The 19900-nt window shown below is 32.1% G+C and overlaps 3 protein-coding genes across 6 annotated transcripts in view; 1 reads left to right on the top strand and 2 right to left on the bottom strand.

Annotated features, from left to right (window-relative positions):
- Positions 1-19900, top strand: part of LOC126883875 (protein white) — a 308915-nt gene that overhangs the window by 4769 nt on the left and 284246 nt on the right. The gene's annotated exons all lie outside the window — the stretch shown is intronic.
- Positions 1-19900, bottom strand: part of LOC114338870 (uncharacterized) — a 435637-nt gene that overhangs the window by 293011 nt on the left and 122726 nt on the right. The window lies entirely within an intron of this gene.
- Positions 1-19900, bottom strand: part of LOC114338869 (uncharacterized) — a 456134-nt gene that overhangs the window by 411517 nt on the left and 24717 nt on the right. The window contains exon 2 of one of the 2 annotated variants that reach the window (XM_028289498.2): positions 4430-4502. The exons of the other annotated variant lie outside the window; for it this stretch is intronic. Coding sequence (XP_028145299.1) covers positions 4430-4502 — 73 coding nt within the window. The remainder of the gene's footprint in view (positions 1-4429; positions 4503-19900) is intronic. 2 annotated transcript variants of the gene reach the window in all.

The following is a 19900-nucleotide window of genomic DNA, read 5'->3' as shown; positions in this document are numbered from 1 at the left end:
CAAAGTTACACGAAGAGTTAAAATATTGACTTCCAGTTCTACTTTCGATTACTTTGGATGAAAACCTAGGACTTACGAAGTCCAATTACTTGTTAACACATGCTCTTGTGAACATGAACGGAAAGAAATAACACGAGTAGCGTTCATCAGCAAATCATCAACGGCTGATAGCAAAACTCTACGAAACTATATATACGTTATAGTCTAAGATCCGAATATAGGTCGACCTGCACCCATCTGCTTTCCGGATGAGACATTTTTTTATTAAATTTCATACATAGACAAAAACGACTTGCATGGCTTGCCTATCAAATTCGTGTCATAGCTATCCTTAAGGTGGGGTGAGCTTAGAGTTTGAAATAAATATTTCAAGCATATTTTTTTGAATTTTTTTTGAACTTATAATAGAATTCTTAAAATCCCATTGACTGATCGGGTCACAAATGAGGAGGTCCTTGCAGAAGAATGGGGAAAAACCGAGACCATCAAATCTCAAAAGTTGGAATACTTTGGACACATTATGCGAAATGAATCCAGATATGCCCTCCTACAAGCCATTCTCCAAGGAAAAATATTTGGAAAGCGAGGTCCAGGAAGAAGAAGAACATCCTGGTTAAAGAACCTCAGAACCTGGTTCAACTCAACATATGTGAAGCTTTCCTGCATTGCTGCAGATAAAATAAAGATTGCCATGCCATGGAGATCGCCAACATTCGTCACGGACAGGCACAGCAAGAAGAAGAGGATAGAATTATTTTATTTTTAAATTAAATAAGCATATTCACTATAATCGTTGATTGATATATTGGACGGCCTCTAATATCTCAATCAACGCTATAATTCAATGAATTAAAAAAAAATAAGGAATAATATTAAAAAATAAGCCAACGCTCAGTGAATCATGTGAAACGAAAAGATCAAAAATATTTTATTAGCTTTATGAGTATTATGAGTTTATCGAGCATAAATCTGTCGAGTTTTTTCAGTTATAACGATTTTTGACTTTTTGGTATTACTCAGAAGTCAAAACAACCAAATTTTTGCTCACGAATGGGTGAAAATCAACATATTTATTATAATAAAAAATAAGCATAAACAAAAAAAATTGTATGTGCAATTTTTGTATGCACGTTAAAAATTCGGTTAAAATTCACATTCTTATTCCAGTCAAAACACAATAATTAACAAGTCGCTGATGTGGCATTTCGATCATCGACCGAGAAACACATTAAATTTTTATTACTGGTGTTGATAACGTGAACGGTATCAAATATCACATCGTGGGCAGCTGTATTGATTTTAAATAATAAAAAATGTGGCAGAGTCTCGAAGAGTTATAACGCCATTGATGATGATGATGACCAAATACTTTTGAAATTACAAAAATGAATAGGTTTTTTTGTATTACAATCAAGATTATCGTTTTCAGGACAAGCAATTATCATCACAAATAGGATGTTTTGAACAGGGTTATTCAAAGCAGAGTGCTGCATGCACGATTTTTGAAAGAACTCACAATTGGAATTCGATATTTGGTAATCGAAATTACAATTCATGCTTAAATTTAATTGCTAATCACTATTTTCGTACCAAAAACCGGTTTAATGGCGATTGCTATAATAGCCCTATCTATACCTATAACCCATCTGCACACTAATGGAACGCAGATTCAGATAGAGCGCGTTAAACAGTCTTGCTACCTGGGAACTATTATAAATAATGAGCAGTAGAGCAAAAAAGTTGAAAATGGTGGAGGTATTTAGCATCAACGGTTCTCCTTTAAAATCAATATGACGGCTAACCCTTCAGCGGAATTCAGTCGCAATTTTAAATTTACACCACTATTGATCTCCCCTAAAGGTTAGAATTATAAAATTTGGGGCAGCTCGGAAACAAGATTCAATTCAATATTTATGCTCCCCCACCCCTTTTTAATATATTCCCGCTAACTCGGAAAATATCAACCGCACGAAAAAAATTGTCAAAAAGAAATAATTGTAGGAAATCATATTTGAAACAATTTTAAATATTCGTAAAAAAAAATGAAAGAGATCAAAATTCAAAATTATGTAAAAGTTAATTCTATCTACTAAGTTCTATTTTTGTATTATAGGTACCTACATTTTTGTCGTAAAACTCATAATTAACGAGACAATTCAATAGTTATGCTCTAACTCTAACCTCTAACTGTCACTATTTCCCCCCATAACTTGGAAAATATCGACATCATAAAATAGTTATTTTCCTAACTAGTGCGGAAAGTGATAATTTCACGCACGAGACTGCCGTTGACCCGAACGACGCGATAGCGGGCGAGGAACACACTTTCCGCACGAGTTAGGAATAATATTTATTCTAGGGCCGTACGTTTGGAAAAAGCCACAAAAAATAGAGTTATATCGATTTTTATTTAGAAGTGAAAATACACAAATCAATTATTTGACAAGGTTGTCAAAAACAAACTTTCAATATTAGTTTATTGCATGTATTATAATATATTATAATGCAATATTACAAGGTATTTTACTTTCCCGCACGTCGTGCGTGAAAGTGCAACTTTCGGAAACGAAATGCGTGAGTGAATCTTTAGTACCATGGTTGGATTATAACCGTTCACTATACACTCGTCACCTCATCTGTCATTCTGCCTGGCATAATGACGGAGTAGTTACATTCGCGGTCGGACGGACCGATGGACAGACAGCCTTGGTCTAATTTCTCATCTTTAGTACCATCCTTGGATTATAAGCTTTCATTTGACACCTCATTTGTCATTCTACCTGGTACAGTGACGGAGGAGTTATATTCGCGATCAGGCACACCGACGGATCAAATTTCTCATCTTTAGTACCATCGTTGGATTATAACCATTCATTCGACACCTCATTTGTCATTCTACCTGGCATATTGACGGAGTAGTTACATTCGCGGTCGGACGGACCGATGGACAGACAGCCTTGGTCAAATTTCTCAACCTTAGTACCATCCTTGGTTATAAGCTTTCATTCGACACCTTATTTGTCATTCGACCTGGTACAGTGACGGAAGACTTATATTCGCGGTCAGGCAGACCAACGGACCAAATTGCTCATCTTTAGTACCATCGTTGGAATATAACCGTTCATTCGACACCCCATTTGTCAATCTACCTGGCATAATGACGGAGTAGTTACATTCGCGGTCGGACGGACCGATGGACAGACATCCTTGGTCTAATTTCTCATCTTTAATACCATCTTTGGATTATAAGCTTTCATTCGACACCTCATTTGTCATTCTACCTGGTACAGTGATGGAGGAGTTATATTCGTGGTCAAGCAGACCGACGGACCAAATTGCTCATCTGTAGTACCATTGTTGGATTATAACCGTTCATTCGACCCCTCATGTGTCATTCTACCTGGCATAATGACGGAGTAGTTATATGCGCGGTCGGACGTACCGACGGACAGACAGTCTAAATTTCTCATCTGTAGTACCATCCTTGGATTATAAGCATTCATTTGACAACTTTATTGGGCAAAAATATTTCTTGGGGATTTTTTGCGGGGATATTTTGTCAAAAAAAAATTGTGGGGATTATCTGTCCGGGATTTTTTGTGGGGATTATTTGTCCGGGGATTATTTGTGGGGATTATTTGTGAGGATTATTTGTGGGGATTTTTTGTCCGGGGATAATTTGTGGGGATTTTTTGTCCGGGATTATTTGTCCGGACCCCTAATAAACTCATATTTGTCAAGTACCGAAATATCCTAAGGAAAGTTTCAAACGGGCCATTACGCTCCTGAATTTTTTATGTTTATTTAATTTTTTTCGTAGCGCCATCTTATACATAATTGCTACATTAACAGAGCTTAGATTCTTACAGATTCCTATACTTTTTGTGTATTATATGTACAAGATTTACGTTTCACATGCCAATTTCTATTAATTCCAGAAATTTATTTTAAAAGTACACCACGCAAAAAGTACTTTATTAATTCACATTTTTTTAACGTTACATCCTTCCGTTACATGTAGGCTAGTGCTAAACGGACTTTTATCATGAAATTCATTTAAATACTTGAGTAATTTAGATATAAACGCTCTTATATTTATTGAGAAAAAAGCAAAACTTTCACATTTTTTTATAAACAATACACAACAGGTAGGGTAGCAAAAATATGGCTGTAATTAGCGAGATATATTGTTAGTAGGTTAAGCATTTTTCGGTATACATATATGCTCTAGATTATGAGTGGTGTACTTTATAAAGGTGATGGGATCGCCTATACTTGTAACATTACCAATGGCCGGCCTTAAAGTGAATATTTTATCTACATTGGAGCTCTGTATCATCTAAATGTCCTTGACTTTTAATAAAAATTTGTACAGCTATTCGTATTAAGAAATCAGCATAATATTATCGAATAAAAAAATATCTCTTACCTGCTTTGCCGTGTTTTTCTGATAATGGCATTTGTATCGATACTATTAATTTCTAATGTTGCGGAAATTAATCCTAAAAATATATTGATGAGAGGAATATTTATTTTTTTTATGTATTACAAAGATGTTTATACAGTGAGCACGTAAAGGTTGGAATTAATTCATTTTCTCGAGAATGGACGATTCTGGAAAAAAATTCCGAAACAGGTCAAGTTTAATTTTTAAATTATGACTTTTTGGCATACATATCATACTAGTGACGTCACCTATGTGGGCGTGATGACGTCATCGTTGATTTTTTTAAATGAGAATACGGGTCGTGTAATAGCTTATTTGAAAGGTAATTTAATTATCTATTCAGTAGTATAAATATTAACATAATTATTTATACAGGGTGTCCAAAAATAATTTTTTTAATTAAATTTATTGACATAAAAAGAAGAATGTATGTAATTTATACAATGTATAATTTATCAAAATACATTTCACTGCTCTCAGAAAACAGAAAAAAATGTTTATTTGAAAAAAATCATCGGTTTTCGCTTAAACTAAATGTTCAAACTGCCAAGAGGCAGGTGGGTGGCTGCATTAATATTGAATTTAAGCAAAAAACAATATTTATTTGCTAAACAAACATTTTTTTATGTTTTCTGAGAGCAGTAAAATATATTTTGAATTCAATAAATTACATACGTTCTTCTTTTTTGCCAATAAATTTAATTCAAAATTTTTTTTGTACACCCTGTATAAATAATTGTGTTAATGTTTATACTACTGAATAGAGAATTGAATTACCTTTCAAATGAGCTATCACACGACCCCTATTCTCAATTAAATAAATCATCGATGACGTGATCACGCCCAGATGGGTGACGTCAGTAGTATGATATATATGCCAAAACGTAATTTAAAAATAAAAATAGACCTGTTTCGGGATTTCTTTCCAAAATCGTCCATTCTCGAGAAAATGAATTTATTCGAACCTTTACGTGCTCACTGTATAGTCTTGACAAGAGTAAAAAACCGCTATACGCCGTAAAAATGAGTGGCGCATACAATATTCCAGCTATAAAAGAGCTGCTATGAATATTACGTGGCGCGATAATGTATTTTCATTTTGATGGAAAATAAAATTCTAGTTTTATTTTAAAAGATTTTTCCCTAATATTCCGGTAGGTGTGAGATGAAGGAATTAATTAAAAATAAGTAAACGACGAACAGTAAAATATTTATTTATTTTGATAACAAAAAGGTGTTTTGCTTAGGTCTTGGAAGAGGGTCGATTTTGTGTCCGCGTGGTTCGCATGCTGTGAATAGACTGTTAAGAAAGCCACAGACGCTAACCTGTTTGTGTCTCTACCCTCTGACCAGATGGGCAATAAATTATTTAGATCTGGAGTATAAAAAGTATAAAAACAGAAGCACTTCTGCAGTTTTAAAACGATTGCATGTCCAAAGTGAGTTGTTGACATAATGGTCTGATAATATGATAATTAATTTATGGGGAATTCAGTTTGTTACACTGAACATACCACAAACATATGGTTAGGGATGCATTTCGTTTCGTAAAACCATGTATTTCTTAGCACCTTGTTTGTATATTAACTGTGACTTTTATATGGCCCATATTATTTCGTTTTGAGAAAAATTATTAAAATTAGCAAAAATGGTAATTAAAGCGTATCGCTATATACCCCCCTCCGAGAGACTAAGACGATAGATAATACATAATACAGTAAAACTCCACAAATCCGAACTAATTGGGGGGCCAATTCGGGCCTGTTCGGATTATCCGAAAGTTGGTCTAACTAATAATTCAAAGCTTTTGTTGTCATTGATTTTGAGTCGCTGCATCTATCTCACTCCATTTTTCCAAGCTCCATTATAAGATGACCTCCTAGAAGTCATATCAAAATTTCCAGGATGTGAAAACGAAGAAAAAAGTGCAATTACAGAGTGGATTGAAGCTGACGACAATGGGCACCAAGAATTTACGGACGAAGAGAATGTAGACTTGGTTCAACCTCAAGGTAATTCTAATGAAGATGAAGAAAGCAAAGAAGAAGTTTCCCTGCCACATCGACTGTCACACGCAGATGCCACTAAAACTCTGGATGTGGCTCTACGTTACGTGTAACAGAACTGTGCTGCGTTGCCGGTGGATGTAATGAATAAATGGTTCAACATCGCTGCGTTAAGTCACTAAACCTCCATGCATCACAAATGCATACATCAGAAAGTGGCCGACTTCATTAAAATGCGCCTTAGCGCCGGATTTCACTTGTAGTCCAGGACGGATCTGTTTTGAGATGGACGTTGAGAGGTGACTCAAATTTTTTTGCAGAAATTGCTTGAAAATAAATCAAATAATAATATTTGAGTTATCCTCCCTCTCAAAAAGGTCCGGAACATTGTTTAAATAATCAAAATATCAAAAATTAAAGGAAAAATTCGATTTTTTTCTTCGTTTTTTGATTATAACTTTAAAAGTATTCATTTCCGAGAAAAGTTGTACTGACATAAAAGTTGCGTATTTAAATTTCCTACAATATAAAATTGGTTAAAATTTTAAAAAATAGTTACCCTAGTTGCAAAATAGCAATAATTGCGAAAAAACCATACAAAAACAAGTATTTGCATTTTACGTTTTTCAAACATTTATGCTATACTTACGACCTTCATGTTTCACCCAGAAAAACTTTAGGATACAGTAAAACCATACTGTAAATTTCTCTAAGATCGGTTTAATAGATTTTGCAAAATAAATTTTGCAATCCAGCTTTCGCAAAAAAAAATTCATATTTTCAAAATGTTACAGGACTGAAAATAAAGCAGATAGAAAGTTAAATTTTTTTTGCTTATAGAAGTGTACTGTACCTTTCATTTGCAATTTTCAAAATTAAAATCGATTAATTACCACGGCGTCAGAAAATTTTTGAAATAAACAATAATTTTTGGTGCTAAGCGCAGGACAGCGGTGTTCGATTCACACAAGTTGATTTGCACCAAAATTTCTTCCAATCTTTATCTAATGGTAGGGGAGCAAAGTATGCTAAATGTGCAGTCACTCGAGCGCTTTGGGGACCTATTGTGTTATGATTATTAGGTCCTAAAACCAAAAAAAGTTAAGTAAAATTTTCCATTTTAGCGGGCGCATGCTATTTTTTGATTTAATTTTCCATTTCCATTAATTGTTTTTTCCGATTATAGCGCCATCTATCCATAATTCGAAAAAAGGGTTCGAATAAAAGTTGCTTATTTTTATGCAGATAATCCAAATCTGCAATAAAAAATGGGGGTTCCCATTTAAAATTTTAAAGTAACCCCCCACCCCACCTCCGTGGGGGGTCGCGTTTGGTACCATTCAATATATTTTTCAAAAATATTAAATAAGTGTATTTTGCAGTTTTTCGATGTGATGTTTATTTTGCTAAATATTGCGGGATTTGTATTTAAAATTTTAAAATTTTAAATTTACCCCCCACCCCTCTCTGTGAGGGGTCATGTTTGGTATCTTTCGATAGATTTTTGAAAAATATTGAACGTGCAATTTTGAGTTAGACTCACCAATTTCCTTACGCCCCGCTCAAATCGTCAGTTTTTTTTAAATATACACTGTTTTGCATGTACTTAACTTACCTTATCTTAATCTGACAATTTCGAGTATTTTTAAGGATAGATTTTTATTTTCGGGCCCCCCTAAACGAACTCCCCTGTGTTAAGAGCCAATATATGGCAGAGGTACATCTGCAGGGTACCACGTTTCTCCCCATATGATAATCTGACGCGCTCGAGTAACTGCAAAAATCCCCGCTTGGGCTCCCCTACCATAATATATATTGTTTGTGAAATATTGTTTAAACAATTGCATATGTTTAAAAATAATAAACTTTTATTATTTAAGTTAAAATATATGAACAAAGAAAGTTTTTGCTAATAAAAGTGTTATTTCAAAGGATAGAGTATGTGATTTTATTTTGCAATAAACAAATTTATTTATTTATATCGAAATGTAATAAAAATTAAAATGTATCAATCATTATCAAAGGTCATTGGAATGCCCAATCAGAGCAAACTATTCTCTGTTCTGAGTAGCACCAATAATTAATGTTTATTTAAAAAAATTCCTGACGCCGTGGTGTTAATCGGTTTTAATTTTGCAAATTCCGAATAAAAGGTACAGTACACTTCTATACGCAAAAAAATTTTCAAGTTGTTATCTGCTTTATTTTCAGTCCTGTAACATTTTGAAAAAATGTATTTTTTACGAAAGCTGGATTGCAAAATTTATTTTGCAAAATCCATTGAACCGATCTTAATGAAATTTACAGTATTGTTTTACTGTATCATAAAGTTTTTCAGGGTGAAATATGAAGGTCCTTAGTGTAACATAAATGGTTGAAAAACGTAAAATACGAATACTTGTTTTCATATGTTTTTTTCACAATTATTGCTATTTTGCAACAAGGGTGACTATTTTTTAAATTTTTAACTAATTTTACATTGTAGGAAATTTAATTACACAACTTTTATGTCTGTACAACTTTTCTCGGAAATGAATACTTTTAAAGTTATAATCAAAAAACCAAGAAAAAAATCGAATTTTTCCTTAATTTTTTTAAATTTTGATTATTCCGGACCTTTTTGAGAGGGAGGATAGGTCAAATATTATTATTTGAGTTATTTTCAAGCAATTTCTGCAAAAAAATTTGAGTCACCTCTCAACGTCCAAATGTACTAATATTTTTACAGATGCGCCCTGGTCTATTGCTATTTTGTAGTCGCGCGATTGTTTTCTCGCGAACATTGAACACATTGTTTCAAATACAAGTCAATCCACGATTATTTAGTCTCAAATGGATTGACTTGTATGTATTTGAAACAGTGTATTCAATCTTCGCGACAAAACAGTCGCGCGACTACAAGCGCAAGTGGAGTTACAAACTTTCTCGCAAGAGTGTCGACAAATATTTTTGGACTCAAATTGACTACAAGAGAAACGACATAATATTTATATGTTTCTGTATAACTGTTATAAGCACTACGAATAAATTACCTCGTATTCATTTTTAAGAAATGTTATATCTCAAAGTCCTATTAATCCTACATTGCTCAATTTTCTGGTTTTACTCTGTATAATAAACACGTTTTTAAATTTTTGTCTTGAATTTTTTTTATTTTTTTCCACTTTCCGTTGGTTCGGATTTGCCGAACGTTCGGATTTTCGGGGTTCGGATTTGCGGGGTTCTACTGTATATACATATGATGAACACACACCCTGAGAGACTGAGCTAAGCTAGGGTGAACGATATAGACTAAGAGCCGCTATAGGTGAAAATTCTTAATCATTTTAGGCACGACGGGACCCTATAACTTAAATAGTAGAACCTAAAAGAAAACGTTTGAACACTGTGCCGTCACTTTTCAGTGGCACATGCGTCTACAGTGGCGCATCAAACTTTCCACTTATGGACGGGATACATAAATTAAAAAATACCCTCCCTAATTACCAGAATTTAATTTTTTTCATTTTTTTAAGTTTTATGTGATTAAGACATAAGATTCATCGTAATTTTAACCCACCACCCCCTTCTCCCTGCCCCCACCATCAAAAACTTTATTTTTCGATTTTATTTTTTTTTTGGTGGGATGCAATCAATTTTTAAATTTCAAAAAATTTACACGCATAGTTAAGGGTTTTATAAAACACGTCTATTTTTTAAAGACCTGTAGGTTGAGTGTACATAACCTCAAAGAAATTTTAAAATTTTTTTTTTGAAAAAAAGTATATAACTTTTTTTTGGGGATAGCTGCAGATCTAATTTTTTCTTAGTCTTGTGTATTTTATCAAATACTATATTTCTAATTTTTTTCAGATTTTTCTGTAACGTTGGTCACCTTCAAAAATCCAAAAAACTGTTTCTTAAGGGGGTTTTGGGGGGTTTGAACTTGTTTTTCTGATTTTTAAATATTCTAAAGAACTCAAGTTACTTCAAGTTACATATAACCTATGAAAACAAAATTGATTTGATATATTATGAAGTCTATAAAATAGGGAAAATCCCCCAAAACCCCCCAAAAAACAGTTTTTCGGATTTTTGAAGGTGGGGAGACTTACGGAAAAATCTGAAAAAAATTTAAAATATAGTGTTTGATAAAACACACAAGATTAAGAAAAAATTAGACCGGCAACTATTCCTCAAAAAAAGTTATACGCTTTTTTGAAAAAAAAAATTTCTTTTAATTTTTTGAGGTTATGTACACTCTACCTATGGGTCTGTAAAAAATAGGCATGTTTTACAAAAGCCTCAACTATGCGTGTGAATTTTTTGAAATTTTTAAATTTATTGCATCCCACCAAAAAAAAATAAAAACGAAAAATGAAGTTTTTGATGGTGGGGGCAGGGAAAAGGGGGTGGTGGGTTAAAATCACGATGAATCCTATGTGTTAATCACATAGAACCTAAAAAAATGAAAAAAAAATTAATTCTGTTAGTAAGTTCTGTTAACTTTTAATTTATTTATCCCGTCCATAAGTGGAAAGTTTGATGCGCCACTGTCGACGCATGTGCCACTAAAAAGTGACGGCACAGTGTTCAAACGTTTTCTTTTAGGTTCTACTATTTAAGTTATAGGGTCCCATCGTGCCTAAAATGATTAAGAAATTTACCTATAGCGGCTCTTATTCTAATAGCTGTTTTGGAGGATTGAAATATTATTTTCGAATATTATTTCAATTAGCTGGGGTAGTCTATTGTCGTTTTCGTTTCAATACAATGAAGAAAATATCAACAAAAGCTGGGAAGAAATAAAGGCTGACTTAATAGAACCTTCAAAAAAGAATGTGTGTGCTTTGTACGCACGTAAGGAGTTATACTTCTATTATATGATATCTTAAAAATAAATATACTTTAAACAGTGTGTTTTATTTTTTTTAAGCAACAAACTAATTTTGTGCTTACCGCTTTCAAAAAAATAAAAAAAAAACGTATAGGATTGCCCCGGATTCGAACTCAAGACCTCTCGATCTCTAGCTGTATGCTATACCAAATACGTTACGAGGACTGTGTCTGTGTCGGTTCGGACGTACCTAATGACAATTCACAGTAAACAAACACACAAGGTGATGTATAATAAATATACAATAAAATGTTTTAATAATACTCATCTTACTCCTGAGGAAGACAAATCCAAAGACGCAAAAATTATAATAAATATATTTACTAAAAAGACTAATATATTCTTTTCACACCTTTTCTTGCACTGATATATTTATACATATACCTTATTCCACGAATATACGTCTGTTTTGGATTATTTCGACAACGAATATTTTATTGTGCAAAATATGAAGAACGTAAATAAATTGCAAATTACATTGCTGTTTATTGGAATAATTATTAGAGCCATTTACTTCGGTACTTCGTATGTTGCATACTGAAATATTCGTTGTCGCGATAATCCAAAACAGAATTATGTTGGTGGAATGAACCATAACTTGAAAGATTTAGCAACTAAACGCCATACTGTCTGTGTGCGCATGCGCGCAGTATTATGAAATTTTACTCTCAATCGCGCCTAAAGAAGTATAACTTCAAAAAGTGTCTACGCAAAACCACAAAATTGAAAACCGATTATATGACAGATGAAGTAACTACACTTGAAAAACAAAAGAAGAATACATAAAGATAAGAATAAAGAATAAATCACTATATTAGCAAACACAAAATGAAATACGGCGATAAATTCGCATAGCAAAAGAAAATTGGCTAAAAGAAAAATGTGGTGAAATAGAAACGTTACAACATAAATATGATAACTTTAATGTACACAGGAAAATAGTAGAATCAACTATAAAACCAGAATAAAAGCAAAATATACTGCGAGGCATAAGTTAGGGATATAGAAAATTTATGCTTGTTTTCATAGTTGATTTTTTCGTAAACGGATTCCGCTAATTTTTTTTATTATTTTAGATATTTCTTCAGTATTTATTCAGTTGTGCAAATATTTACTCAAACTTTTTTTTTTGTACTTATACCGGGTGGAAGAAAAGAAACGTTTTTCTTATATTAAGTTTGAAACACTATGTAGGGAGAACGAGGTACAAATCTGAATATACATCAGAATCGTATTAGTCTTAAAGGGGTGATGCACACGCGAGTAAGTACGCGAACTTATGGCTCGCGACCTTTTTCGCGCGTGTATCACCGCCAGTACGCGTACTTTAAGTCCGCCGAGTAAGTACGCCGTCGATCCAACAAGTTTGAAATCTTACTCGTAACTCGTACGTGTATCACTGCCACGCCACGAGCCGCGAGCCTCGAGCCATCATATTATTGCGTATAAAGTTACACTTATATTTTCACTAATTAAGCAAATTGCTTAGAAATAATTCAATCGTTTATTGTTGAAAGGAGACAAGTTACCTACATTTTATAAGTTTTGAGAAAACCGTAAAACACTATTTTAAGCTATACTAAATTATTTTTGATTATTTGTTTTTGAGTAAACCTAATTATTTATAGGCTGTTTTTTATCCTCCTGATGAAAATATTACCATCCGAGGACAGTTTCTAAATTTTTTGCTAAACACACTTCTCACAGCAGGCTACGATAGGATCCATGCATAAGTAACATTTGCAAAGTGTGCAAAATATCTGGTTTTCCGTTTTCCTTTTCGTGCAGTGTTTGAAATGCCTTTTACCTGGTTGTTGGATAAGGTCGTTTTTGTGTAGGCATTCCAGAGTATGTATTTCATAACAGCTTATCGAATATGAGAAAGTCATTCTGAGGATGCAGTCCTAATTTGAAAATAACTTTCTACTAGGTCTATTATAATTTTTTAATAAATAATTGTCTCCATTGTTTAGTATATTCCCTATTAGGGTTATTAGGTAAATGTTTATACTGGCGATATTTAGAACCCCATAAAAAAATTACAAGTAGCCACCGTTTAATATTTCTAGACAAATTATAAGGTGACGCCATTTTATGTACCTACAATATCTATTTAACATTTGATATCATTATAGAATAAAATCATCTCTGGCGTGTTGCTAATTTCGTCTATTCAGTCTGCTGGATCAGTGTAATGAAATTATGAAACCAGTAATACATTTCTATTCTTTTTGGGTACATGATAATCTTCCTTATCTCCACGTAACTCTCTAACTAAATTCACATGTGATAAACGCTCTCTTTGCGTAAGCCAGTGCTTAACCCACACTTTTCGATTTCGTCTTTTTTATTAGTATTTAAAATATAATATGATAAAATTCCTAAATAGCACAAAGCATCTTCTCTCGACGACATTGCAATGAGTTATGAGTAAAGACTGGATTATATGCAAAATGCATATGCATATATATGCTGCATATTTCTCATGTTTTTCATAAATGCATATGCCTTGCATATTTGGAGATTTAAGAGCATATAAATGCATATTTTGATGGGAATTTACTCTACCCCATTTAAAAATAAGGTATATATTAGTAACATCAACATCCATTAAAATAAAATGTGAAAGTAAATATTTTGCTGTTAAGCTCCTTTGTTGTTGTACCCATAAACATAATGGGCGTTATTTATAGCTGCAGGTATCATTATCCGGATATTTAAGATTTATAGACTTCTCAGAATTTACAAATTACCTAAGTAAATACCGATTATATTTTGAATAACATTACAAATATTACCTGTACTTTCTGCTGGTGTCGGCCAACTATGAATTATTCTGGGAAAACCAACCAAAACGAAATTTTAAGCATTTTAAGGGTAGGATAGATTATTTTATTTTATGAATGGTTAGTCTTAAATCAATCGCCGATTATTCGACTTTTGTGATTGCAAGTTATTGACTATACTGTGTAAAAAAATCATTTTATTATTATTGTGAAAATGCCTAAAGTAGCAAGGGAAAAATCAAGTCTTCTCAGAAGTTGGATTGGAAGTAACAATCATCTAAAAGTTATCGACAGTGAAAGTATGTTTTGCACCATTTGTGATAAAAAGGTAAGTTCTCCACTTCAATAGATTTTTAAACTTATCAAACTTCTTTGCACATCTATGTGTCTGTCTATTCTAAAATGACAAACCGTCCCATTTCTTCAAAAACTGTTTTTTAAAGTTCGCAACGGTTTGGCTTATACAGAGCGAGGTGTTGAGAGTGGCCCACCCTGTATACTACGGTACACTGACTGTACTTTATTGTTTGACGATTTCAATTTCACTTTGAGAAATAAAAAAAAATTGGGGGAGGTTTAAAAAGTTTGATCATTTTAATGTAGGTATCTATTTACGAAAACATCTAAAACATCATTATCATTATATTCCAGATTCCATGTCAAAAGAAATTCCAAGTAGTTCAACACATAAAAACTTCACTTCACCAAACTAAGCTATCAAAAAATGATAATAAACCTCGCCAGCAGATTCTACAGAACAGTTTGCAGATTCAGAATACGTCAGTTGGGCAAGAAACCTTTGCAAAGGATTTATGCCATTTTTTTTTGAACTGCAATATCCCTCTGCACAAGTTAGAACATAAATCGTGTCAAAACTTTTTAAAAACTTATTGCAAGATTAAAGATAAACCAGCTCAAATACCAAGTTCTTCAACTCTTCGGAAAAAATATGTCAGTGCATGTTACAAAGATGTGATGACGAGTATTAAAAATCAATTAAAAGCCGAATATCTTTGGATTTCCGTCGACGAAACAACGGATACAAAGGGTCGACAAATTGCGAATCTAATTGTTGGAGTTCTTAACGACTCTGGCGATTTTAAAAACTCATACTTAATTAGTGTAAAATGTTTGGAAAAAACAAACTATGCTACAATAGCTAGATTTGTTAACGAATCCCTAACAAATTTTTTTTTACCTGATCAAGTACCATTTAAAAAAATATTATTAATGCTTAGTGATGCCGCCTCATATATGATGAAAGCTGCATCCAATCTTAAAATCTTTTTCCCTAATTTAATTCACTGTACATGTTTGGCGCACGGCCTAAACAGAGTTGCAGAGAAAGTTAGAATTGAATTTCCCAATGTAAACACCTTAATAAATAATGTAAAAAAAGTATTTCTGAAAGCACCACTACGTGTACAGGTATATAGGGAGATGCTTCCCGATATTCCTTTACCACCAGAACCAGTATTAACCAGATGGGGAACTTGGCTTAAAAGTGCTATATTTTTATCTGAACACTACGACGACATCAAAAGCGTTATTTCAAGTTTTGATCCGACTTGTACCGCTATTGATAACTGTCAAAATATTTTTAAAGAAAAGTCTATTAAAAATCAATTGTTGTATATAAAATCGAATTTCGATATCATTGAAAGTTCAATTACAAAATTAGAGGCTCAAAATTTATGTCTTCACAATAGTATGTCTATTGTTGATTCGGATAACAAATCTGAATGGGGAAATTGGAGTAAAAATTAAAGATAAACTTGATGACGTTTTAAACAAAAATGAGGGTTTCACTTTATTGCGTTCAATAAATAATATAATCAATTTTGGAAACTTCGATGAAAATATTAATATGGATCCGTCTCTAATAGCAAAGTTTAAATATGCCCCAATTACATCTTGTGACGTTGAGAGATCTTTTTCTGCCTATAAACAAATATTAACAGATAGAAGACATAATATTAGTTTAGAAAATATGAATCAATATATGATTATTTATTGTAACAATAAAAATATGTAAATTTGTTTTATTGTACTCTTTTTATAATATTAGTTTAGAAAATATGAATCAATATTGTAACAATAAAAATATGTACATTTATTTTATTGTACTCTTATTTATCTTGTGGTCAAAATAAAATATTTTGCCGTTTTATTTGTCACAAAACCTGAAGTTAAAAAAATATATTAAGAAATAATAATACAATTTGGTTTAAATTCAAACCTATTTATTTATTTTTATTATTTTTTATTTATTTATGTATTTAACGTAAACCATAAAATTATTCATATAAAAATAAGTGCATATATAAATGCATATTTGCATGTTAATTGTGCATATTCAGCTTGTTTTAAAATGCATATTGCATGCATATTTTAGACATTTTTTAGTGCATATTTTCCAGTCTCTAGTTATGAGTAAGTCTGCCGTGTGTCTTACCGACGGCGACCGCGATCTTTAAAACCGCGCACGGTACACAGAGAACCGGTATGCCGATTGTCGTCGCTAAATTTGGTTCGGCCGCGCAGCACGTCACGTGGGAACCTAAGAGATATTTGCTTATTGTTTGGATGCATTATTTCGTATGTGGTGGCGTTGAAAGTGAATAGATTGAGGCGGTTTTAAAATATTAAGCTGTTAACGATTGAAGTAATACTATATTATTTTAGTTACAAATTGTTGTTTATTAGCATAACTGTGTATTTTTAAAACTATTATAATATAACTATTAGTTTTATAGTAATTTATTAAAACCGAGACTATAATGCCATTTGAGGTGATATTATGCATATGCAGAACACGAACATATATTAGAATGAGAGATATTAACAGAAAAATAAGTTTTAAAAACTGCCAGAGAGCACTTGACAAAAAGATATATAAATTTTCTAATGTTAAAAAATGATTTTAATTATACTAATTCTAATATTATTAATAAAACCTTTCCCGCAAATTTGTTTTTTTTTATTAATATACACAATTGATTTAAAGTTAAACCAGGTTAGGAACCTAAAAATTTAAAGTGCGAACATTTTATACATACATATACAGAGTGGGCCAAAGAAAGCAGTCCACCTCGATATTTGACAGTATTTATTAGATTTTAAGGAAATGAAGAATCAGGTCGATTTTTAATCTAAGGGGGGCACATTTTTACGGTACATACATCTGCCATTTGTCAACCCCCTCCCATCCATTCCCCCCACCCCTTATTTTCAAATAGGGAATACGGGTCGTGTGCTCCCTCATTTGAAAGGTTATTTAATTTTCTATTCAGTAATATTAACATAGACATAATCATTTACACAGGGTGTCCAAGAAAAATTATTTTGAAATAAATTAATTGACACAAAAGGAAGAATGTATGCAATTTATTTAAATCAAAATACATTCTACTACTGACAGAAAACAGAGAAAAATGTTTATTTGACAAATAAATATTGTTTTTCGCTTAAATTCAATATTCAACCTACCAAGAGGCAGATGGGTGGCAGCTTGAATATTGAAATTACGCGAAGAGCAATGTTTATTTATCAAAAAATATATTTTTCTGTTTTATGACAGCAGTAGAATGTATTTTGAATTAAATTAATTACATACATTCTTCTTTTTGTGTCAATTAATTTAATTAAAATATTTTTTTCTGTATAAATAATTATGTTAATGTTTATATTACTGAGTAGATAATCGCGTAACCTTTTAAATGAGCTAGAAGAGGATCTCTATTCCCTATTTAAAAATAAGGGGCGGGGGAAGTAGAAGGAAGGGGGTTGACAAATGATAAATGTATGTACCGTAAAAATGTGTCCCACTTAGATCAAAAATCGACCTGTTTCGTCATTTCCTTAAAATCTAATAAATACCGTCAAATATCGAGGTGGACTGTTTTCTTTGGCCCACTCTGTATGTATGTATATTACCGTCTAATAAAATTTTCGCAGTTGAAATTTTTAGATTCCTCAACCTTTTTCTATTTTGTAAATAAAATTTGAAAGTCATCAAAATTTCTTAATTGATTTGTGGATAAGTTTTTATTTTTAGTCAAATATTTTTCAACAATTTAGAATAACAGTAAGTAGACACAATTTTATGTGAAATATTATTACAGACCCAGAAGTAAAGTGAATGTTTATATTATTTCTGTTTTATTTTTTTAATATACTATGGTGAATGTATATTGGACAACAGATACCTAAAATCTTTATTTTTCAATGGAAATTCATGTTTAAATTAAATGCATATTGGAAAATGACAGTAAAAAGAATATAAAATACAATTTTTTATTTAAAAAGCGATGATAGGTACATAATTTTAAAATTCGAACAATATTACCGCTTCATTTAGAATTGCCGGATGAAAATTAAGGTTCCCATATGACGCCACGCGTTCGCCTTCCATGCGTGCGAACATACCGGTTCTCTGTGTACCGTGAAACCGCGTACTTTAAGTCTGCCGTGTATCACCGACGGCGAGCCGAGTAAGTCCGCGATCTTTAAACTCGCGTACTTAAAGATTGCATGTGTATCACGCGCTTTAATGTTTTATTAACATTTTGTTTTTAGAATGTTCCTGATATTTTGAGAAACAAAGATAATACGCGGTTTTGTAGTTTAACATGTGCTATAACCGAAACAAAAGTTTGAGACACCCTGTAGTGGCCTGTAGGAAGGAAAAGGTAAAAAGTTGGTTATGCATATGCATCGATACTATGTTGTAGTATCATATTTTGTAAACCTTCTATTTTTTAAGTTTCTCTGATATCTTAAGATGAAATTATTTCCTATATATAGTGCGAAAGGAAAAGAATGTTCGAAGAAAAAAAATATATGTAATGTACCTCTCGCTATTTAAATAGCCTCCACGTAGACACCAAATTCGTATTACTTTTAGGGAAATTCCACCTCAAAACATCACATAGCCTCCATTAAACAATTTCGTCTATCTTTTGTTGCGCTTTGCGTATCGCTTACCTGGTCGACAAATAACTCTTATCGGTGTCGATAAAAACTGTTTACGTTATGTACTTTTCTGTTTTTACAGTTTTGTTTACTGTTATTTTTTATTGTTAATTTAGTTTTGTTTCAGCTAAAACACATGGTAAAGAGTAAAACCACCTATTTTCTCTATTTTTAAGATATCAGGGAGATTAAAAAAAAAACAAAATATTCACAAAACATAAGACTATAATACGATTTCGATGAATACTCAGATTTGTACTTTGTCCTCCCTATAGGGCGTTTCAAACTTTTCGTTTGTTTCAAAAACATTTCGTTTCTTCTACCCGGTATAAATACAAAAAAAAGTTTGAGTAAATCTTTGCACAACTGTGTAAATACTAAAGAAATATCTAAAATAATAAAAAAAACTAGCGGAATCCGTTAATCCCTTCACAAAAAAATCAACTATGACAATGAGCACACATTTTCTATATCCGTAAAAAGCTATAAGTCTTATGCCTCGCTGTGTATACTAGTTGATGAAAAGGGAGACATAGTACCTACACTGAAAAAAATATTGTACATAGTACCAATGAACGCCAATCATTGACTTTTTTTACATTGATTCAATGAAAATTTCGTTAATACTATAAACACGTAGTCATTAAGTAATGACCATATTCATTATTATAATGTATTTCTATTCATTAAAAAATAATGAGTAGAATCATTAATCCTATGAAACGTTTTGTCTATCCAATGACTTTTTTCATAATACTAATAATTTGTTCATTGTATATATGAAACTATACATCAGGATTATGCGGTTAAA

The sequence above is a fragment of the Diabrotica virgifera genome, chromosome 4 (genome assembly GCF_917563875.1).
Source record: "Diabrotica virgifera virgifera chromosome 4, PGI_DIABVI_V3a".
Classification (NCBI taxonomy): Eukaryota; Metazoa; Arthropoda; class Insecta; order Coleoptera; family Chrysomelidae; genus Diabrotica; species Diabrotica virgifera.
This window is presented reverse-complemented; position numbering and strand designations above follow the sequence as displayed.